Source organism: Rhincodon typus, chromosome 8 (genome assembly GCF_021869965.1).
Source record: "Rhincodon typus isolate 14 chromosome 8, sRhiTyp1.1, whole genome shotgun sequence".
In the NCBI taxonomy this organism is placed as follows: Eukaryota; Metazoa; Chordata; class Chondrichthyes; order Orectolobiformes; family Rhincodontidae; genus Rhincodon; species Rhincodon typus.
This window is the reverse complement of record NC_063339.1, coordinates 5795320-5813343: the sequence shown is the minus strand read 5'-3', so window position 1 is coordinate 5813343 and position 18024 is coordinate 5795320. Positions and strand designations below refer to the sequence as shown.

The following is an 18024-nucleotide window of genomic DNA, read 5'->3' as shown; positions in this document are numbered from 1 at the left end:
CTCCCAGTGCAGCCACTGGCCCCCTCCCTCCCAGTGCAGCCACTGGCTCCACCTCCAGCATGGGCCACTGGCTCCTCCCTACCAACGCAGCCACTGGCCCCTCCCTCCCAGTGCAGCCACTGGCTGTTAACAAATTCACTTCATTGCCTTTACCGTGCTCAGTTCCGTGCGTAGTTGCTGGTTCAGGTTGCTAGACTCCATCAGTCGAGATTCCAGCGCCTGAATCTTCTCCTCTTTAATCTCTAGTGTTTTCTTCAGCGTTGATTCAATCTTGGTCTCCAAGATTTTGTACTTGCTGAAACAAAAAGAGAAACAAGTGTTGCTTTCTTTTGTGGTTCGGACCCCAGCGATAGTTGGATGAAGTCCAGAAACATACCGAGTTGGGGAGGCGGGGGCTCCTTTGATTTTTGCAAATCCCGTTCCTTCAGGTCCCACCTCCCTACACTCTAACACAACCCCTTCTCAACTAATGCTTCAACAGGAATAACCCCCAGCAACTGAGAAACCTCTGAAAAGGAGCTTGTCGGCAATCAGGACCAACACAGAATCAGAGCTTCTCAGGGTCAACGAAGACTGAAAGAAGTTCTTTTCAGCTTGAGAACTATGCTGACCAGGGAACAGGTGATAGCACTCTGTAGAACTGATTACACTAAATGTTAGGACCCTGGGGTATCAGTTGTTGAGAGGGGTGGGATACTATAGAGAAAACAAAAACCATTTTGGAGAAAAAAAGAATCACAAAAACCTACAGGGTAGTCACCCAAAGGCAAGCGAGACGGGGAAATTTAGCCTTGATCTAGCTGAATTCATTACACCACATTCCCACCAATCCCCAAAAACCTTTCACCGCCCCACCTATCCTTGCCTTTCCAGAATCCATTTATCTGCGTTAAAAATATTCCAGGCTCTGCTTCCACCACCTTTTCAGGAAAGCTGACGCAAACTTTCCCCTCATCTCTGTCTTAAATGGGCGGCCCCTTATTTTTAAACAGTGCCCCTCGTTCTAGATTCTCCCAAAAGAGAAACATCATTCCTACATCCATCCTCTCGAGACACATTGTTTGTTTTAATCGTCACCTCTTACTTCTCTAAACTTCAGCTTTGCCTGGCTACATTTCCTCATAAGACAATCCACCCATTCCAGGTATTAGTCCAGTAATCCTTCTCTGAATTGCCTCCAATGTGTTTACATCCTTCCTTATATAAGAGAGACCTATTCTGTACACACAACTCCAGATGTGGTCTCACCAGTACCCTATAACCAAAGCATGACCTTTCTACTTTTACATTCAATTCCTCTCTTACATTGCTCAGTTCTCTTCAGATCAGCAAGCATTTTTCCAAAACACTTTGCTCACAGAAAGAACTGAATGATTAACTGTCCAACATCTACATTGATGGTTCAAAATTACTGCAACTCACTCCTATTTTCAAAGAACTCACAAGTTTGTGAATAACTGGCTGTGGTGGACATACATGAATCACATTTACACCAATCACTCCTGTGGTATATCACAGCCCCATTCAAACACCTTAGCTGTGTGATAATTACAACATCAAAAAAAACAAAAACATAAATACAAATCAAACCAAAGCCACAGGAGGTTAGAACATTAGGGGTGGCATGGTGGCTCAGTGGTTAGCACTGCTACCTTGCAGCGCCAGGGACCCTGGGTTTGATTCCACCCTCATGTTTGTGTCACATATAGACAGGATGGTTAAGAAGATGTTTAGCACGCTTGCCTTCATTACTCAGACCTTTGAGTATAGGAGTTGGGGCGTCATGTTGACGTTGGTGAGGCCTCTTCTGGAGTACTGTGTCCAGTTCTGATTGTCCGGTTATACAAAGGAGATTATCAGGCTGGAGAGAGTTCAGAAAAGATTTGCCAGGAATGGAGGGTTTGAGTTAAAGGGAGATGTTGGGACTTATTACACTGGAGTGTAGGAGGTTAAGGGGTGATCTTATAGAGGTTTTTAAGATCATGAGGGGCAGAGATAAGGTGAATACCAGGTGTCTTTTCCCTAGAGTGAAGGATTTCAAGACTAGCAGGCAAATTTTTAAGGTGAGAGGAGAAAGATTTAAAGAGGTCAACTTTTTTTTTAAACGGACAGTGGTTTGTGTGTGGAATGAACTTCCAGAGGAAATGGCGGGTACAGGTACAGTTACAACATTTAAAAGATATTTGGATAAGTTCATGCATAGGAAAGGTTTGGAGGTATATGGGGCAAGTACAGGCAGGTGGGCTAGTTTAGTTTGGGATTACGGTCGGCATGGACTGGTTGGACCGAAGGGTCTGTTTCCGTGCTGTATGTCTATGACTGTGTGTGTGGAGTTTGCACATTCTCCCTGTGTCTGCATGGGTTTCCTCCGGATGCTCCGGTTTCCTCCCACAGTCCAAAGATGTGCAGGTTAGGTGGGTTAGCCATAGTAAATGCAGGTTTATGGGGATAGGGTGGGGGGCTGGGTCGGGGTGGGATGGTCTTCAGAGGGTCAGTGTAGATTTGATGGGCTGTGCAGTCTCTTTCAGCACTGTAGGAATTCTTTGATCAATCACAGTGTGTCTGCACAGACAAACCAGAACTGCAAGTAGTGCGATAAATACAGATGCTTACAAATGTAGATACAATCATGGAAATATGATGTGGGGAGAGCAAAGACCTGGCTGGAAGAAAGGCAGGTCTAAGTACAAAATTTTCCTGGATACAAAGATAGAAAAGGAAGCAAAGTTATAGTATTGTTTCAGAGGAACATTACTGACGAGAGAGAAAGAGAATAGATGGGAACAATGTTAGGGTTTGGATGATCAGCCAAGATCATACTGAATGGTAAAGCAGGCTTGAGGGGCTGAATGGCCTACTCCTGCTTATGTTTCAATGATGTCTCAGAGAAGGAAAGGACAGGATCACTTAGGCTAGACCTTAGGAATAACAAACGGGCAATTACAATTAAATTAACGTTAAGCTTCAAGAAAAGTTTACTTGTAACAAAACAGTTCTTTCAAACACTTGATCTTGTTGGGGCAGAGTTTGATCAGTTTGTGACATGGCCACCAGATGGCAGGCTTTACTACATCTTGGACACAATCTCAAGCAGCCTAACCCATGGCCCCAATGTCACTGATACCACTTGCAGGGGTAGATGACCTGGGCATCAGGCTGACCCCAGATCATGGGCAGCTGACAGGTAGTGGTTTCAGAGGGTGAGGCACAGTCACATCACTGCTCACTTCAACAATTCCTTCTGTTCATACACCAGGGCCAGTTCTCTGCAAACCTAAGACAGTGGGAGAGGTGGGGGTGGGGAGGGGGACAACGGGGAGGTGGTGGTCAGAGTTTGGGAGCTCACAGCAGATGCCTCCCACTCCGCCACCCCCCACCCACCTCCTAGTGCCGTGTCCCTCAAACAGACTCTGATCAGAGTTAGACTTCCTGCTTCATCCCATCCCCGAAGCCAGCTTGGAGCTTCTCCAGTGGAGGTCCTTAAGCAGGTTTTATCACATTAACTCCTTCCTGCACAGCCCCATCAAGTTATCCAGCCTTTCCAGATACTCGGCTGCCAATAGCTGCAGACAAGAAACACTTGGTTTTATAATCCTCTAAACCCCTTAACATTTACTCCAGAGAGCTGGCGTGGCCTCTTTCTGTGCTGTACTGACTCCATAAATTCCTTCTGGTTTACATGCAGTAGAAACATAGGAGTAAGGCCCTTCAGCCCCTCGATCCTGTTCCACCATTCAACATGACCATGGCTGATCATCCAACTCAGCATCTGCTCCCACTCTCTCCCCATATCCCCACAATCCCTCCAGCCTCAAGAACCACCTCCAATTCCTCCTTGAAAACACCCAACAGCCTAGCCTGAACCACCCTGTGTGGTAGAGAATTCCACAGGCTCCCCACTCCCTGGCTGAAGAAATCTCTCCTCATCTTGGCCGTACGTGGTCTACCCCCTATCCCCAGACTGCGGCCCCTGATTCTGGACTCCCTGGTCATCAGCAACATTTCTGTGTTCACCCTGTCAGGTCTTGTTAGAACTCTGTCTGCCGACCAGTTCTCTGTCTATGTCAGCACACTACCCTTAATCCACTTTCATTTTCTGTGTTAATATCTTAGAAAGGATCTTATCAAAAAACTTTTAAAGTTAAAGTAGACCACATCCACTGGGCTGCTCCTTATCAACTTGACTAGTTACATTCTCAAAAAGATGAATCCTAATGCTTTGTTAGCATTTAAAATAAGTTTTTTCTGACCAGCGATGCCTTTTAATGATACGTTCACCTATATCTCTAATCTCTTTCCTATTCTCCTCCATTCAAGTTTTGTAAGTTCAAAGGTGTAGTCATGGATTCTAGTTTTCCTTACTGAGTGTATCACCTCACCCTAATCAGCATCAAAGTTCCTTTCTCATTAAACTGACAGTCTGAAAGGTTTCCAACGTCATCTTGTCTTGGGTGGCATTCCTGCTCAGTATTTGTTGACGGATGTATCTTACATACTAACAGTGGGGTTTTGCTTGGGAGTCCTTTGGTACAGCGGTAATGTTTCAATGACTGGGGCCAGAAGATTGGGTTTAAATCCCACCTCACATGGTCATGGCGATGTATCATTACATGTTCAGACGGGTTCACAAAAAAAATAAGAGAGAGAGAGAGAGAACTGCACTGGAGCTGGATATGGTGGAGTCAGGAGGCACATGCTTGCAATATTTCACTGTGTAAACAAACGTTAGACCAAATAAAGATTCGCTCCAGTTCTAATCTTCAACAATTAGCTTTTTTTTAACGTGACTCAGAAACCTAAAGTCTTTGGTTTATATTTAATAGATGCTTCACATGAACTACAAACTATTCCATGTCTGGCACCTAATGGAGGAAAGACTAGATGATGCATACAGCTGTATTACTGTGTAATTGATTGATTCCAATAGAAAGCGGGGTTTTCATACTTATCATCGCTGTTGTGTTCCTCCTGTAGAAGTCGCTCTTTGGTTAGACCAATTTTCTCCAATTCATGGTTAAGCTTTTCCAATTCATTTGAGATCTGTTGGCTCTTGAGTTTCTCATGGACCAGTTCCTGGGATATAGATGTACAGATTGGGTCAGACCAAAGTTAAACAGCCAACAGAGCAATAGTGAGCATACTGCTAATCCAGTAACCAGAGGGGCTGAGAGAAAATAACACAGAGCAGATTCTGATTCCTAAGGCAGGTGTCTCTTTTGCATTTGGAGGCTATCACCTCTGATAGCCATATTTTAATTCAGATACAGGGAGAGGGTGCAGAAGAGACTGTTGAGGACGATACCAGAACTCCAAGGTCAGCCCTATCATAAGGGACTGTGTCTCCTTTCTCTTGAAACGCAAAGACTGAGCAGAGATTCAATAGTGGTTTTCAAATTTACGAAAAGTTTTGTAAGTTAGGAACATGGAGAGCGATAGATCGGCTGTGATCTAGAATGGCAGAGCAGGCTTGGTGGGTTGATTTGATTTGATTTATTATAGTCACATGTACCTAGGTACAGTAAAAAGTTTTGTTTTGTGTGCAGTACAGGCAGATCATGCCATAAAAAGTGCATTAGGGTAATAGAACAGAGCATAGGATGCAACGTTACAGCTGCAAAGAAGGTACACAAAGAGCGAGATCAACATTAAATTTAAAATTTGAGAGGTACATTTAGCAGTCTATAACAGCGGGGAAGAAGCTGTTGGCGAATCTGTTGGTATGTGTGTTTAAGCTTTTGAATCTTCTGCCCAGTAGAAGAGTATGGAAGAGATTATAACCAGGGTGGCAGGAGTCTTTGATTATGTTGTTGCTTTTCCGAGGCAGCGAGAAATACAAATGGAGTTAATGGATGGAAGGTTGGCTTGTGTGGTGGACTGGGCTATGTGCTCTTATGTTTCTGTGCATTTCCACTTGTGGGAAAGAGCAAAACTAGAGACATCAATATAGGATATTCACCAAATAAAAAACCAAATGGGGAACTGAGAAGAAAGTTATTTACCCAGAGAGTTGTGAGAATGTGGAACTGGTGACTGCCGGTAGTGGTTGAGGTGAATAGTAGAGATTCATTTCAACAAAATCAGGATATGAAGGGTGTACAGGGTTATGCAGATGGTTTGATGAGGAAGAATAGCAGGAGGCTGACATGTAGCATTGCTGCAGGAGTGAACAGCGTGTTCCTGAGCTGTGTGTTCTATTTACTGGGACACTTGAGTCATAACTTCAAAATGAAGATGAGATATTAAGAGAGGCACGAGTATAGAAATCAGCATCCCTTAGTTATAAATGCTCAGAGTGAACCTTGCATTAGTTAGATAATGATAACAATGATGGAGGAGAAAAGTTTTAGCACATTGAAACTCCATTCACTCAGATAAAGGATGGGGGTATAATTTAATAAAGTGCAGGGGAGGCTTCAGATTGGAAGGATTGTTTGTGTGGTAGATTTGGTTATGTGGAGTAACATGACCAGATCAACACCAAAAACCAACCCTCAACACTCCTTTTTGAAAGTTCAGTTCATGCGCCAATCATTCTCTGTAAAGATATTTTTCACAATTCAGCCCAAATCTTTACAAAGCTGTGGTGAAAATGACACTAATAACCCCAGGCTAATGTTCTGGGAGAATGGGTTCAAATCCCATCTTGTCAGATGGTCAAATTGAATTTTAAAAATGTGGAATTTTTTTCTAACACTGTCCATTGTTGATGGTCATAAAAACCCACCTGGTTCATGAATGTCCATTAGGGAAGGAAATCTGCTGTCCCTACCTGGTCCATCCTACATTTGTCTCTTGACACACAGCATTGTGGTTGACTCTTAACTGCCCTCTGGGTAAATAGGGATGGGCAATAAATGCTGGCCTAGTCAGCAATGCCCTCATCCCATAAGCAGTTACAATGTTTAAAAGACATTTGGGTAAGTACATGAATAGGAAAGGTTTGGAGGGATATGGACCAGGAGCAGGCAGGTGGGACTAGTTTAGTTTGGGAAGATGGTCAGCATGGACTGGTTGGACCAATGGGTCTGCTTCCATGCTGAATGATTCAATGACATGGGATACTTGGGAGTTTGGCTTGGCCAGAGTCAGCATAAGCTCGATTCCCTTCAACTCTGGCCGCATGCTGTTTGGTTTATTTGTTGTTGCTCACAGTGACTGAATATGTTACAACATTTCCATTTCTCCAAGTGTCCCAGTCTCTGAATTGGACCTTCATTCCTTTATGCAGTGTACTGCCCGGTATCCCCCCCTTCCTTTACACATACCTGTACTGAATTACACCTCCTACTCTTTGATCTTATTAAGTTTGTACTGTGCCTTGTCAATGTCGAATGCTTCCCACCAACTCGCCTATATTTACTAACCTTCAAGAATCTCACCATTTTGTGATTCTGAATATTATAAATGCAAACACTGGATGTATCATTTTCTGACAGCCAAGCAGCTCCCTAAATTTCTCCCCAAAAGCTAAAGCACTGAATCTGACAAAGGAGATCGTGGTTCAATATTAGAACATAACGCTGTAGTGATTGTAACAAGGTCAGCCAGAATACAAGTTCCCTGATTAGGGCTGTTAAGCTGGTCCAATCAGGGAACCCTGGCTGACATATTAAAGGGGTAAGTGACAGAGAGGCTGACACTCTGGTTCCTGACTCTAAATGAGACAGTACTATAGTCCAGGACTGTTTATGTGTAATTTGGTGATGGGACACTGGCCTCTGTGCAGCTACTCCAAATCCAGCCAGCTATATTACTGTCTCGACCGTCATTACTGTCAAGCATTCCAAACCGAACACCTCCCTCCTTCTAGGTGTTGTTTCTTTGTCTCAGTTGCTCTTTTCCTCCTTCACAGACCCCCACCCCCAAAAGAGAAAAGATTTTAAACACTGGTTATTGGGCAGACTCAACGTGAACCGATCATGGTTCAGATTAGAGATTTTCTTCTCTCATCTCTCTTTTGTAACCCCCCTTCTGAAAACATCAAGTCTTTCATAAAATTCTTTTCATGGATCTGGGTGTTGTTGATTAAGCCAGCATTTCTTGCCCATCCCCAGTTGCCCGAGAGAAGGTGCTGGTGAGCTGCCTTCTTGAACGGCTTTAGTTTCGGTGCTATACTAGGTTGACCCACAATGCCAATTCCTGGAGGGAATTCCAGGATTTCGGCCAGTGACCCTGAAGGAATGGTGATATATTTCCAAATAAGGATGGTGAAAGGCTTGAAGGGGAACTTGCAGGGGGTGGTGTTCCCATGTATCTGCTGCCCTTGTCCTTCTAGATGGAAGTGGTCATGGATTTGGAAGGTGCTGTCTGAAGGAGCCTTGGTGATCTGGTGTAGTGCATCTTGTAGACAGTTCACAATGTTGTCTAGGAGTATCTGACGAATGACAGAATTAAAGTTTATGGTAATGGACCAGGTGCCAATCAAAGGGCTTTTTTTAAAAAAACATTAGTTACCTTCTGTCCATTTTCAGACAGAGTCTAGAGCAACACAGATGGGTAGGTATTTAGCCAGAGTCCTCAAGAGGCCACAGGAATCTTTCCTCTCTCTCTCTCTCTCTCTCTCTCTCTGTTAGAGAGAAACAACTAATCGTATAACCTGTGGGGCACCAGTCAGCAATAAGTATAGGGCAGGTAAAGAGCCAGGTCCCAATTCTACCTCAGCCTAAATGGGAACTGAACATGTGCTACTTGCATTATTCTGAATCAATCATCTAGCGAACTGAGCTAACCAGCCTCATTGATAGGATAACGATCAATCGCATTCCAGGCTGCACTTTTCCTATGGCAGTGATCAGAAATCGTGTAGTTTTGATGTCGTGCCGTCTTCTCACTGACTGAAACCAGCAGCCCAGGTGGACCAGGGATCACACTTGGCATATACAGACTGTCTGGTTCAGTACATTGGCAAGTACACAAGCAGGGTCAAGACTTGATGCAGGAGAATGAGTCCAAGGAGGAAGGATTGCAGTCGGTAACTTTATAAATGACCTGGATGAGGGCGTAGAAGGATGGGTTAGTAAATTTGCGGATGACACCAAAGTCGGTGGAGTTGTGGATAGTGCGGAAGGATGTTGCAGGTTACAGAGGGACATAGATAGGCTGCAGAGCTGGGCTGAGAGGTGGCAAATGGAGTTTAATGCGGAAAAGTGTGAGGTGATTCACTTTGGAAGGAGTAACAGGAATACAGAGTACTGGGCTAATGGTAAGATTCTTGGTAGTGTGGATGAGCAGAGAGATCTCGGTGTCCATGTGCATAGATCCCTGAAAGTTGCCACCCAGGTTGATAGGGTTGTTAAGAAGGCGTACGGTGTGTTAGGTTTGATTGGTAGAGGGATTGAGTTTTGGAGCCATGAGGTCATGGTTGCAGCTGTACAAAACTCTGGTGCAGCCGCACTTGGAGTATTGCGTACAGTTCTGGTCGCTGCATTATAGGAAGGATGTGGAAGCATTGGAAAGGGTGCAGAGGAGATTTACCAGGATGTTGCCTGGTATGGAGGGAAGGTCTTATGAGGAAAGGCTGAGGGACTTGAGGCTGTTTTCGTTAGAGAGAAGAAGGTTAAGAGGTGACTTAATAGAGACATACAAGATGATCAGAGGATTAGATAGGGTGGACAGTGGGAGCCTTTTTCCTCGGATGGTGGTGGCTAGCATGAGGGGACATAGCTTTAAATTGAGGGGTGATAGATATAGGACAGATATCAGAGGTAGGTTCTTTACTCAGAGAGTAGTAAGGGCGTGGAATGCCCTGCTTGCAAAAGTAATAGACTCGCCAACTTTAAGGGCATTTAAATGGTCATTGGATAAACATATGGATGATAATGGAATAGTTTAGGTTAGATGGGCTTCAGATTGGTTTCACAGGTCGGCGCAACATCGAGGGCCGAAGGGCCTGTACTGCGCCGTAATGTTCTATGTTCTATGTAACATCTCAATCACTGAGCTAGATGTTCTGGGTTCAAACCCAATTCCAGGACTCAACATCTAAGGAAGGCCAAACAGGTTGATTATCAAACTGCAAATCCAACACACAGCAATGCTCGGCACTAGGAGCAGGAGAAATTCCTGGTCCACCGTGTGATGGAAAAGATTTGGGAGCCTCTATCATCACTATCCTTAGCTCCAGGCTACAACAGATTTGGAAAATCACACAATGTCACAGCAACATGGAGTGATTGAGTGAACTGGACCATCGCACCACAAGAATATTTAGTCCGAGTGAAAAGGACCTAAACAAGCTGAGGAACATTCGAAGGTCCACCTACCTCCCTCAGTGTTGCAAGCGTCCTCTTATTAATTGTAGCTTGCTTGAACAGTTCCTTATTGTCCACTTCCAGCTCCTTCACCTTCGTTGTCGTCTCCTTATATCTGCCCACTTCCTTTTCTAGTGTTCTCTTTTCTTTCTCCATGCTCGATAATTTCTGACTATTCTCATCGAGGATTGCATCTTTCAGTTCCACTTGTTGCCACAGCCGTTTGTTCTCTTTGTCCAAAGTCTTCTTGTCCTTTTCGAGCTGTGCAGCCTCGTGCTCCAACAACTTGTTGTCCTTTTCCAGTTTCTCCAGCCTTTTGCTGCACATCTTCAGCTCCTCCAAGTTCTTCTGCAGAACATGGTTCTCATTCTCAGTGTCCTGCAGCTCCTTCTCCAGTTGCTGGATTTTCACATTACTGTTGTCTAGCGCCTGCTGAAGTCTCTGGTTCTCCGAATCCAGACTTTGGTAGCTCATTTCCAATCGCTCCGATTTGCGAGTTGAGGCCCTTAACAGTTCGACATTTTTCCTCAGCTCATCCTTCTCCTTTTCCAGTTCTCGGTTCTCCATTTCCACTTTGATCAGTTTTGTTCTGGTGAACTTCAATGTCTCTACCATCCTCCTTAGTTCTAAATTCTCCTCGTCCAATTGTTTATTGTCTTTTTCCAACATCTCCAACTTGATCGATAAGTTCTGCAAACTATTGAGAGACTTCTTGAGTTTGCTGTTCTCCAGCTCAAGGTTTGAAATCTCCTGTTCCACGTTCTCACACGTAAACTTCAAAGAGACCACCTGCTTCTGAAGTTGCTCGTTTTCCTTTCCAAGTTTGTGAACATCCTTCTCCAGCTCCTCTGCCTTTTGCTCCTTCTCCTTGTAGTGCAGGAGCTCCTTATGGACTTGTTTTTTTTCAATCTCCAGTTTGGCCAACTTGCTGCTTGTTTCCGTGATCGTCTCATGAAGTATTTTGTTCTCTTTCTCGACCTCCTTCACTCTTGCATCTGCACTGATCTGAGAACGTTCCCTGAGCGAACAAACTGTCTGCTTTAAATGTTCATTCTCTTCCTCCAGTTCTTTAACCTGATTATGAGGGACGAGAGAAAGCATCAGAGACAGCCACTGTATCAACATTCAAACTAAAACTCTGAATGTTCATGTGACAGAAACAAGGTCAGAAGCTACACATTTCAGAACGTTTCCAACTCCTCTTTTCTCCAGAGAATTCTGATTTTAAGAACAAATCTGGTGGATTCACAATAAATGCGTTTAAAGTAATGTGCAAATGAAGCAAGGCTGATGGGAGAAAAACATTTTCACCCAGGGAATAGTTAGGGTCTGGAATGCACGACTGAAATGTGGTGGAGACAGGTTCAATTTAAGCATTCAAGAGGGCATTGGATGGTTATTTAGCTAAAAATGATGTGCAGGTGTACTGGGGAAAAGAGAAGAGGTTCTAAATAATAGAATCAGTGCAGGCACAATGGGCTGAATGGTCTCTTCTTGTACCATTATAATTTTATGATTCAGACTTTGTAGGAACATCCAAAAGCTGATCGGGCATGCATTTGAAGATAGCTAGTTGGCAGGGTTATGGTGAGATAGCTGAGTGTGCATTATCAAATTGCACCAGTTTTTCGAGGAACGACTACAAGTCTGGCAGGTTGAATGGCCTCCTAATGTACCATAAAGTTCTATTAATCTAAGGTAAGGAGAAAGATAAAGACAGTCAGAAGGAGCCATTTTACCTCCCAGAGCTATAGAACAGAAGTAGATGAAGGTGGTCCAACATTCGCACTGTTATCAGTTGGAGAAACATTGATTTATTGGATAGATAGCTGCACATTTGAAAATGGACAACAGGGAAATATATCTTTAGTTGTCGATCATTGTTGGTCAAGTGACTAGTACAGAAAAATCAGATGTTTTTAAAAGCCAACACACATCAGCCATTTATTCGATTGTTGCTGTGTTGACGGTAAGGCAGTAACGAATTTAGGTTTTGTGACACTGTAGAATAAAGTTTTGATTTACAGTAAAATCTGGTCTTAACAGTTCAGTTTCCCTATTGCACCAGAATATTTTAAAAAAGCTCCAGTTTAGAAACAGCGTGGGACAGCTGGGAAAGGTTAGCAGCCTGATTATCAAACTCTCCTTCCATGGTCAGCAAGTCCAGGAATGGGTGTTGAACACAGACCTTCTGGTTCAGAGTCAGGGTATGACCCACTGAGCCACAGGACCTCAGTGTGCAGCAAGGTGAAGGCTATCTGTACCAGGCACTCATGTGACACCGTCTCAACTCAGGCGCTGGCTATATTGTATCGTTGTCAACCTCTGAGGTGATCCTCAACCATGAACATCAATCCTCAGCAGTACCTCTTCTCTCTCTCGCACACACACATGCACACACCTACACACATTCTCACACAGATGCTGTCTCATACACACATTGTCACTCAAACACAGACACACACACACACAGACACAGACACACACACACAGACAGACACACACACACAGACACACACAGACAGACACACACAGATATGCATTCTTGTGACTTCTCCCAACTAAACTGCCCGAATTATTTCATGCTGATTGGGTAGCAGTGGTACCCTGCAGGACACTAGCTTGAGGCTGTCCAAATTTAGTTTCTGCAGGTTTTTACACCCTCAAGATGGAGGGTACATTCATATGTCGCCCAGAATAGGCTCAAGGGGCTAAATGGCCTCCTCCTAGCTATTCTCGTTTTTCTGTATCTAATAGTGTGGCGTCCATTTCAATGTAATGACATTCATCATTATGGTCAGCCCTGGAGCCAGGCAATTAATATCCCAAGGTGTAAATTTCACAACAGCGTGGTCAAACCAACTTGACATTGAATCACACAAGTCATATTAAGGAACTTCTGAAAGGAGGAAGGAGGTAGGAGGTAGGAGGAAGGAGGAAGCTTATGGAGGGAATTCAAAATGTCGACTGAGGCAGCTGGAGATGGGGCCAGCCGTGGTGGACTGATTAAAATTGGTGACTGTTTCAAGAGGCTAGAATTTGAGGAGTGTAGAGATCTGGGCAGGTTGTAGGGCTGGAGGGGATAATAGAGATAGGGAGGGGGCGATGTCATGAGGGATTTCACAATCTTTAACTCAAGGCGTTGCCAGATAGGGGGCCGGATGTAGGCCAGCGAGTATACAACGGATGTGAAAGCGCAACATGTTTAGGTTTAGTTCAATGTGTGAAGCAGATGCTAAATACATTTTACAGCAGTGCAGCTGAGAGTATGACAGTGACATTAATGATTGCTGCACCACCTCATTTAAGTGAAATGAAAACAAAATATTACAGATGCTGGAAATCTGAACCAAAAACAGAGAAGGCTGGAAAAACTCAGCAGATCTGGCAACATCTGTGGAGAGAGAAACAGAGTTTAACATTTCGAGCTCGATACGACCCTTCTTTAGACTGAAGAGAGTCATCGTGAACTCATTCAAGTTGTGTCTGGTGTTACCTGTCTCTCTTTCTCAGCTCGGAGTGTCTCCAAGCTTTCCTTGAGCTGGGTCTTGTCTTGCAGGAGCTCCTCACTCAGGCTGCCCATGTCTTGGTTACTCTGTCTTTCCTGATCGAGTTCAGATTGAAGCTTCTGCACCTGAAAACAAAGTGAGCATCAGAAACTGGCTCGGGCAACAGGGAAGAGAAAACTGCACTGGTGTCACTGTCTTTCACAGCCGGGGAACATCCTAAGCATTTTACAGCCTAGTAAGGGCTCTTCAATGGTTGCCATTGTTTTAACTTGGGAAAGGCAGCAGTCAAGTGGTGAACAGCAAGATTCCACCGACCCCAACATGATAATTAGCAGAACGTTTGATTTTAGTGCTGGTGGTGAGGAGTAAATATTGGCTAGGACAATGGAGTGAGCTCTTCTGCTCTTTCTTCATAGATGTCACTGCCTGGGCCAGCATTTACTGCCTATCCCTAGTTGTCCTTAAGAAGGTGGTGGTGAGCTGCCTTCTGGAACCACTGCTGTATTTAGATGCAATTCCCTTAGGGACCGAGCGACAGCAAAGGAATGGTGATGTGTTTCCGAGTCAGGATGGTGAGTGGCTCGGAGGGGAACTTGCAGGTTGTCTTGGAGTCATAGAGATACACAGCACACAAACGGACACTTTGGTCCAACTTGCCCATGCTGAACAAATATTCTATATTAATCTAGTCCCATTTGAGATGGTGCTGCAGTGTCGGTGATGTCATTCTTTCATTTCAGAGGTCAAACTGAGGCCCTATCTGCCCAGTTGCATGGATCTGAAATTTATCACGGTACTATTTCACAGAAACTCATCATCACCGGGGACAGAACAGCCCAGTTAGATGACATCTCATCCACCTCTTCCAGCATTCCATCCCTTCACCACCAGTGCACAGTCACAACAGTGTGTACCATCTGCAACAACTCACCAAGGCTCTTTCATGAGTTCCTCTCAAACCCACAAGCATTAGCTCCTGGGAGGATAAGGGCAGCAGATGGACAGTGTGGATACAGGAAGGATATTCCCAATGACCGAGGAGTCCAGAACCAGGGGGTCACAGTCTAAGGATATGGCGTAGGCCATTTAGGTCTGCGATGAGGAGAAATGTCTTCACCCAGAGAGTGGTCAGCCTGTGGAATTCACCATCGCACAAAGCAATCAAGCCAAAACACTATGATTTCAAGAAGGAGCTGGATGTAGTTGGGGCTAAAGGGATCAAAGTGTATAGGAGAACAGAGTACAGAGCTGGATGATCAGCTATGATCATATTGAATGGTGGAGCACGCCTGAGGGTCGAGTGGCCTATTCCTGCTCCCATTCTCTATGTTTCTATATAGATACATGGAAACACCACCATCTGCAAGTTCCCCTCTGAGCCACTCATCGTCCTGACTTGGAAATATATCGCCGTTCCTTCACTGTCGCTGGGTCAAATCCTGGAATTCCCTCCCTAAGGGTCTACCTACAGCAGGTGGACTGCAGCGGTTCAAGAAGGCAGCTCACTCCCACCTTCTTAAGGGGCAACTAGGGACGGGCAAGAACTGCTGGGCCCAGGCAGCGTCACGCACATGCCATGAAGGAATGAATTAAAAGAAAGAGTCCTAGAGTGGATCATAGCTGTAATGTCCACATGGCCATTTCAAACCTGGACAGTGAGAAGCTCGCTCTCTTTCTCCAGCTCCGTGATTCTGGCATTGCTCTCCTCCACGGCCCGTACAGCTTGCTGCAGTTCCTGAACTTCATGTTGCAGACTCTGATTCTCCTTCTCCAACTTCAGGATCCGGCTTGATGCAGATTCATTCATCTCCAGCACAAATGACTTGCGGCTCGCTGCAAGCAGGATTGGATACAAGGGGACACTCGTTAGAAATGTTTAAAATTAGCAGCAAATTTTAATAAAGGAAACCAAGCAGGACTGGTCAGTGACCAAAGGAACACAGGTCATTGGGAGCAGGGAAGCTGGAGAACATTCTTATACAATAAGTTATGATGTTTTGGAATGCACTGCCTGATAAGTGGTGCAAGCTAACTGAATAAATTTTAAAAGGGAATTAGTTAAGAACCTCAAGAGAAAATATTTACAGAGCCAAGGGGGAGAACTTGTGGGACAAGGGGTGACGGTGGGAGTGAATAAAAATTGGTAAATTCAAATCCCAGTATCTGATTAGATTTCTCTTCAAATGTTAGTAGTCCTCAACAGAATTTTAACAAGAGGATCTGGAACGTAATGCTCATAAGATTAGCTGGGTGTAGCGATTTGTAGGGCTATAGTGATGGGAAACAGGGAAAGTGGGACTCACTGGGTTGAATGGCCTCTTCCTCACGTGCTGTCTCTTTCTAACTTGAAAATGAAAAAAGCTGGAGCTATGCATCTGGGCAAAGTATGCTTTTGTCGCTGAATCTAAAAGCCAAAATTTTCATTCTCTATCACAGACACCTCCCCTAACCGACTCACTCTCACCGTTCAGATTCCTGTTTGAGTCAAAATCAATTTTATAGTACTCTGCAAATACTGTCGTCATTACAGGTAAACAGCATTGCTATCGTCAAGGGAGACAGCACAGTGAAATCTACACTTTTGGCAGAGGGAGTACTCAGCAGATGTTGCTAAAAGTTTCCTCTGAATAAAATCACATCATCTACACAATTACAACACATGTGCCAGGCACTGACCATCTCCAACACGAGAGAATCTAACCATTGCCCCTCGACGTTCATTGGCCTCACCATTGCTGATCTGGAAAATAGCCACATCATTATATTTCTACAAAGCAATTGGAGCCAGTAATTCCCCAATCTTCTTTACTCTGTGCCTGTGCGTAAATGCACGATAACCCAATTCAGACTTTCCTTCTTACTCTGACTTCACCTTAACTTGCTACCCACTCAGCTACTGCCAAATGTATTGCCAAGTATTTTGTGAACCTTTTACTATTCTCTCTTAGCTCTCACACCCTTGCTAAATTAGTTTAAAGCCATCCCAACAGCAAAACACGCTGCAAGGAACTCAGTCTCAGCTCTTTTCAGATGCAACCTTGCCAACTTGTACAGAAGGCATTTTCCCCAGAGCCTGTCCCAGGAATCTAAAGCCTTGCCTCCTGCACCATCATTCCAGCCACCATTCATTAGCCTTATCCTCCTACTTCTGTACTAACTTGAATATGACATAGGGAGTAATCTGGAGATTATTATGTTTGACGTCCCGCTTGCTATTTTCCTACCAAGCTCCCTAAATTCTGATGGCAAGATCACATTCCCTTTCCTGTTTAGGTCATCTGTACCAATGTGAACCATTACCTCTGGCTGTTTACCCTTTCCCAGAAGAATGTCCTGTAGCCACTCTGTGGCATCATGGACCTTGGTACCAGAGGGGCAACATACCATCCTGGAGTTACATATCCACTGCCAGAGAAAAGCCTGTCTGCTACGCTCACTGAAGAACCCCCTATCATCACCTCTTCTTCTTCTGTCCCTCCTGTTCGGCTGAGCCACTTATGGTGCCACAAACCAGGCTCGGATTGCCCTCCCTTGACTAACCAGTGCCCTCATTAGCTTCCAAGCACTCAACAAGCTTGACACCAGAGGTCAAGGCAGCCCACACTTGACTGGCACCATGTCCACAAACATTCGGTGGCAGGAGTGTGCACCAACTACATGACACAGCACCTTCTAAACAAACCCACGGCCACTACCATCTAGCAGTGCAAGGGAGGCACATACATGGGAACACCACCACTTGCAAGTTCCCCTCCAAGCCACTCACCATCCTGACTTGGAAATATATCACCGATCCTTTAATGTCGTTGGGTCTATATCCTGAAATTTCTTCCCTAACTCTGGGAGCACCTACACGCCAAGCACTGCAGCAGTTCAAGAAAGAAGCTCACCACCACCTATCTCAAGGGCAAATAGACACAGGCAATAAATGCTATGGTCATCAGTGATATCCACCTTCCATGAAGGAGTAAAACTAAACAGCAAATTCATGTTCGTTCTTACCAGGCAAGTTATTCTTTCTATCTACATGTTTGTACCCAAGTGACACAAAAATATAAACAAGGAGAGGCTATTTTGAATAAAAACCAAAAGAACTGCGGATGCTGTAAATCAGGAACAAAAACAAAGTTGCTGGAAAAGCTCAGCAGGTCTGGCAGCATCTGTGGAGGAGAAAACAGAGTTAACGTTTCGGGTCCGGTGACCCTTCCTCAGAACTGTTCTGTTTTCTCCTCCACAGATGCTGCCAGACCTGCTGAACTTTTCCA

General features: G+C 44.6%; 1 protein-coding gene across 1 annotated transcript in view; it reads right to left on the bottom strand.

Annotated features, from left to right (window-relative positions):
- LOC109911759 (protein Daple) overlaps window positions 1-18024 on the bottom strand; it is a gene marked incomplete at its 5' end in the record, with an annotated part of 117394 nt that overhangs the window by 86184 nt on the left and 13186 nt on the right. The window contains 5 exons of the mRNA XM_048600325.1: window positions 154-295; window positions 4946-5073; window positions 10263-11324; window positions 13747-13884; window positions 15408-15592. Coding sequence (XP_048456282.1) covers window positions 154-295; window positions 4946-5073; window positions 10263-11324; window positions 13747-13884; window positions 15408-15592 — 1655 coding nt within the window. The remainder of the gene's footprint in view (window positions 1-153; window positions 296-4945; window positions 5074-10262; window positions 11325-13746; window positions 13885-15407; window positions 15593-18024) is intronic.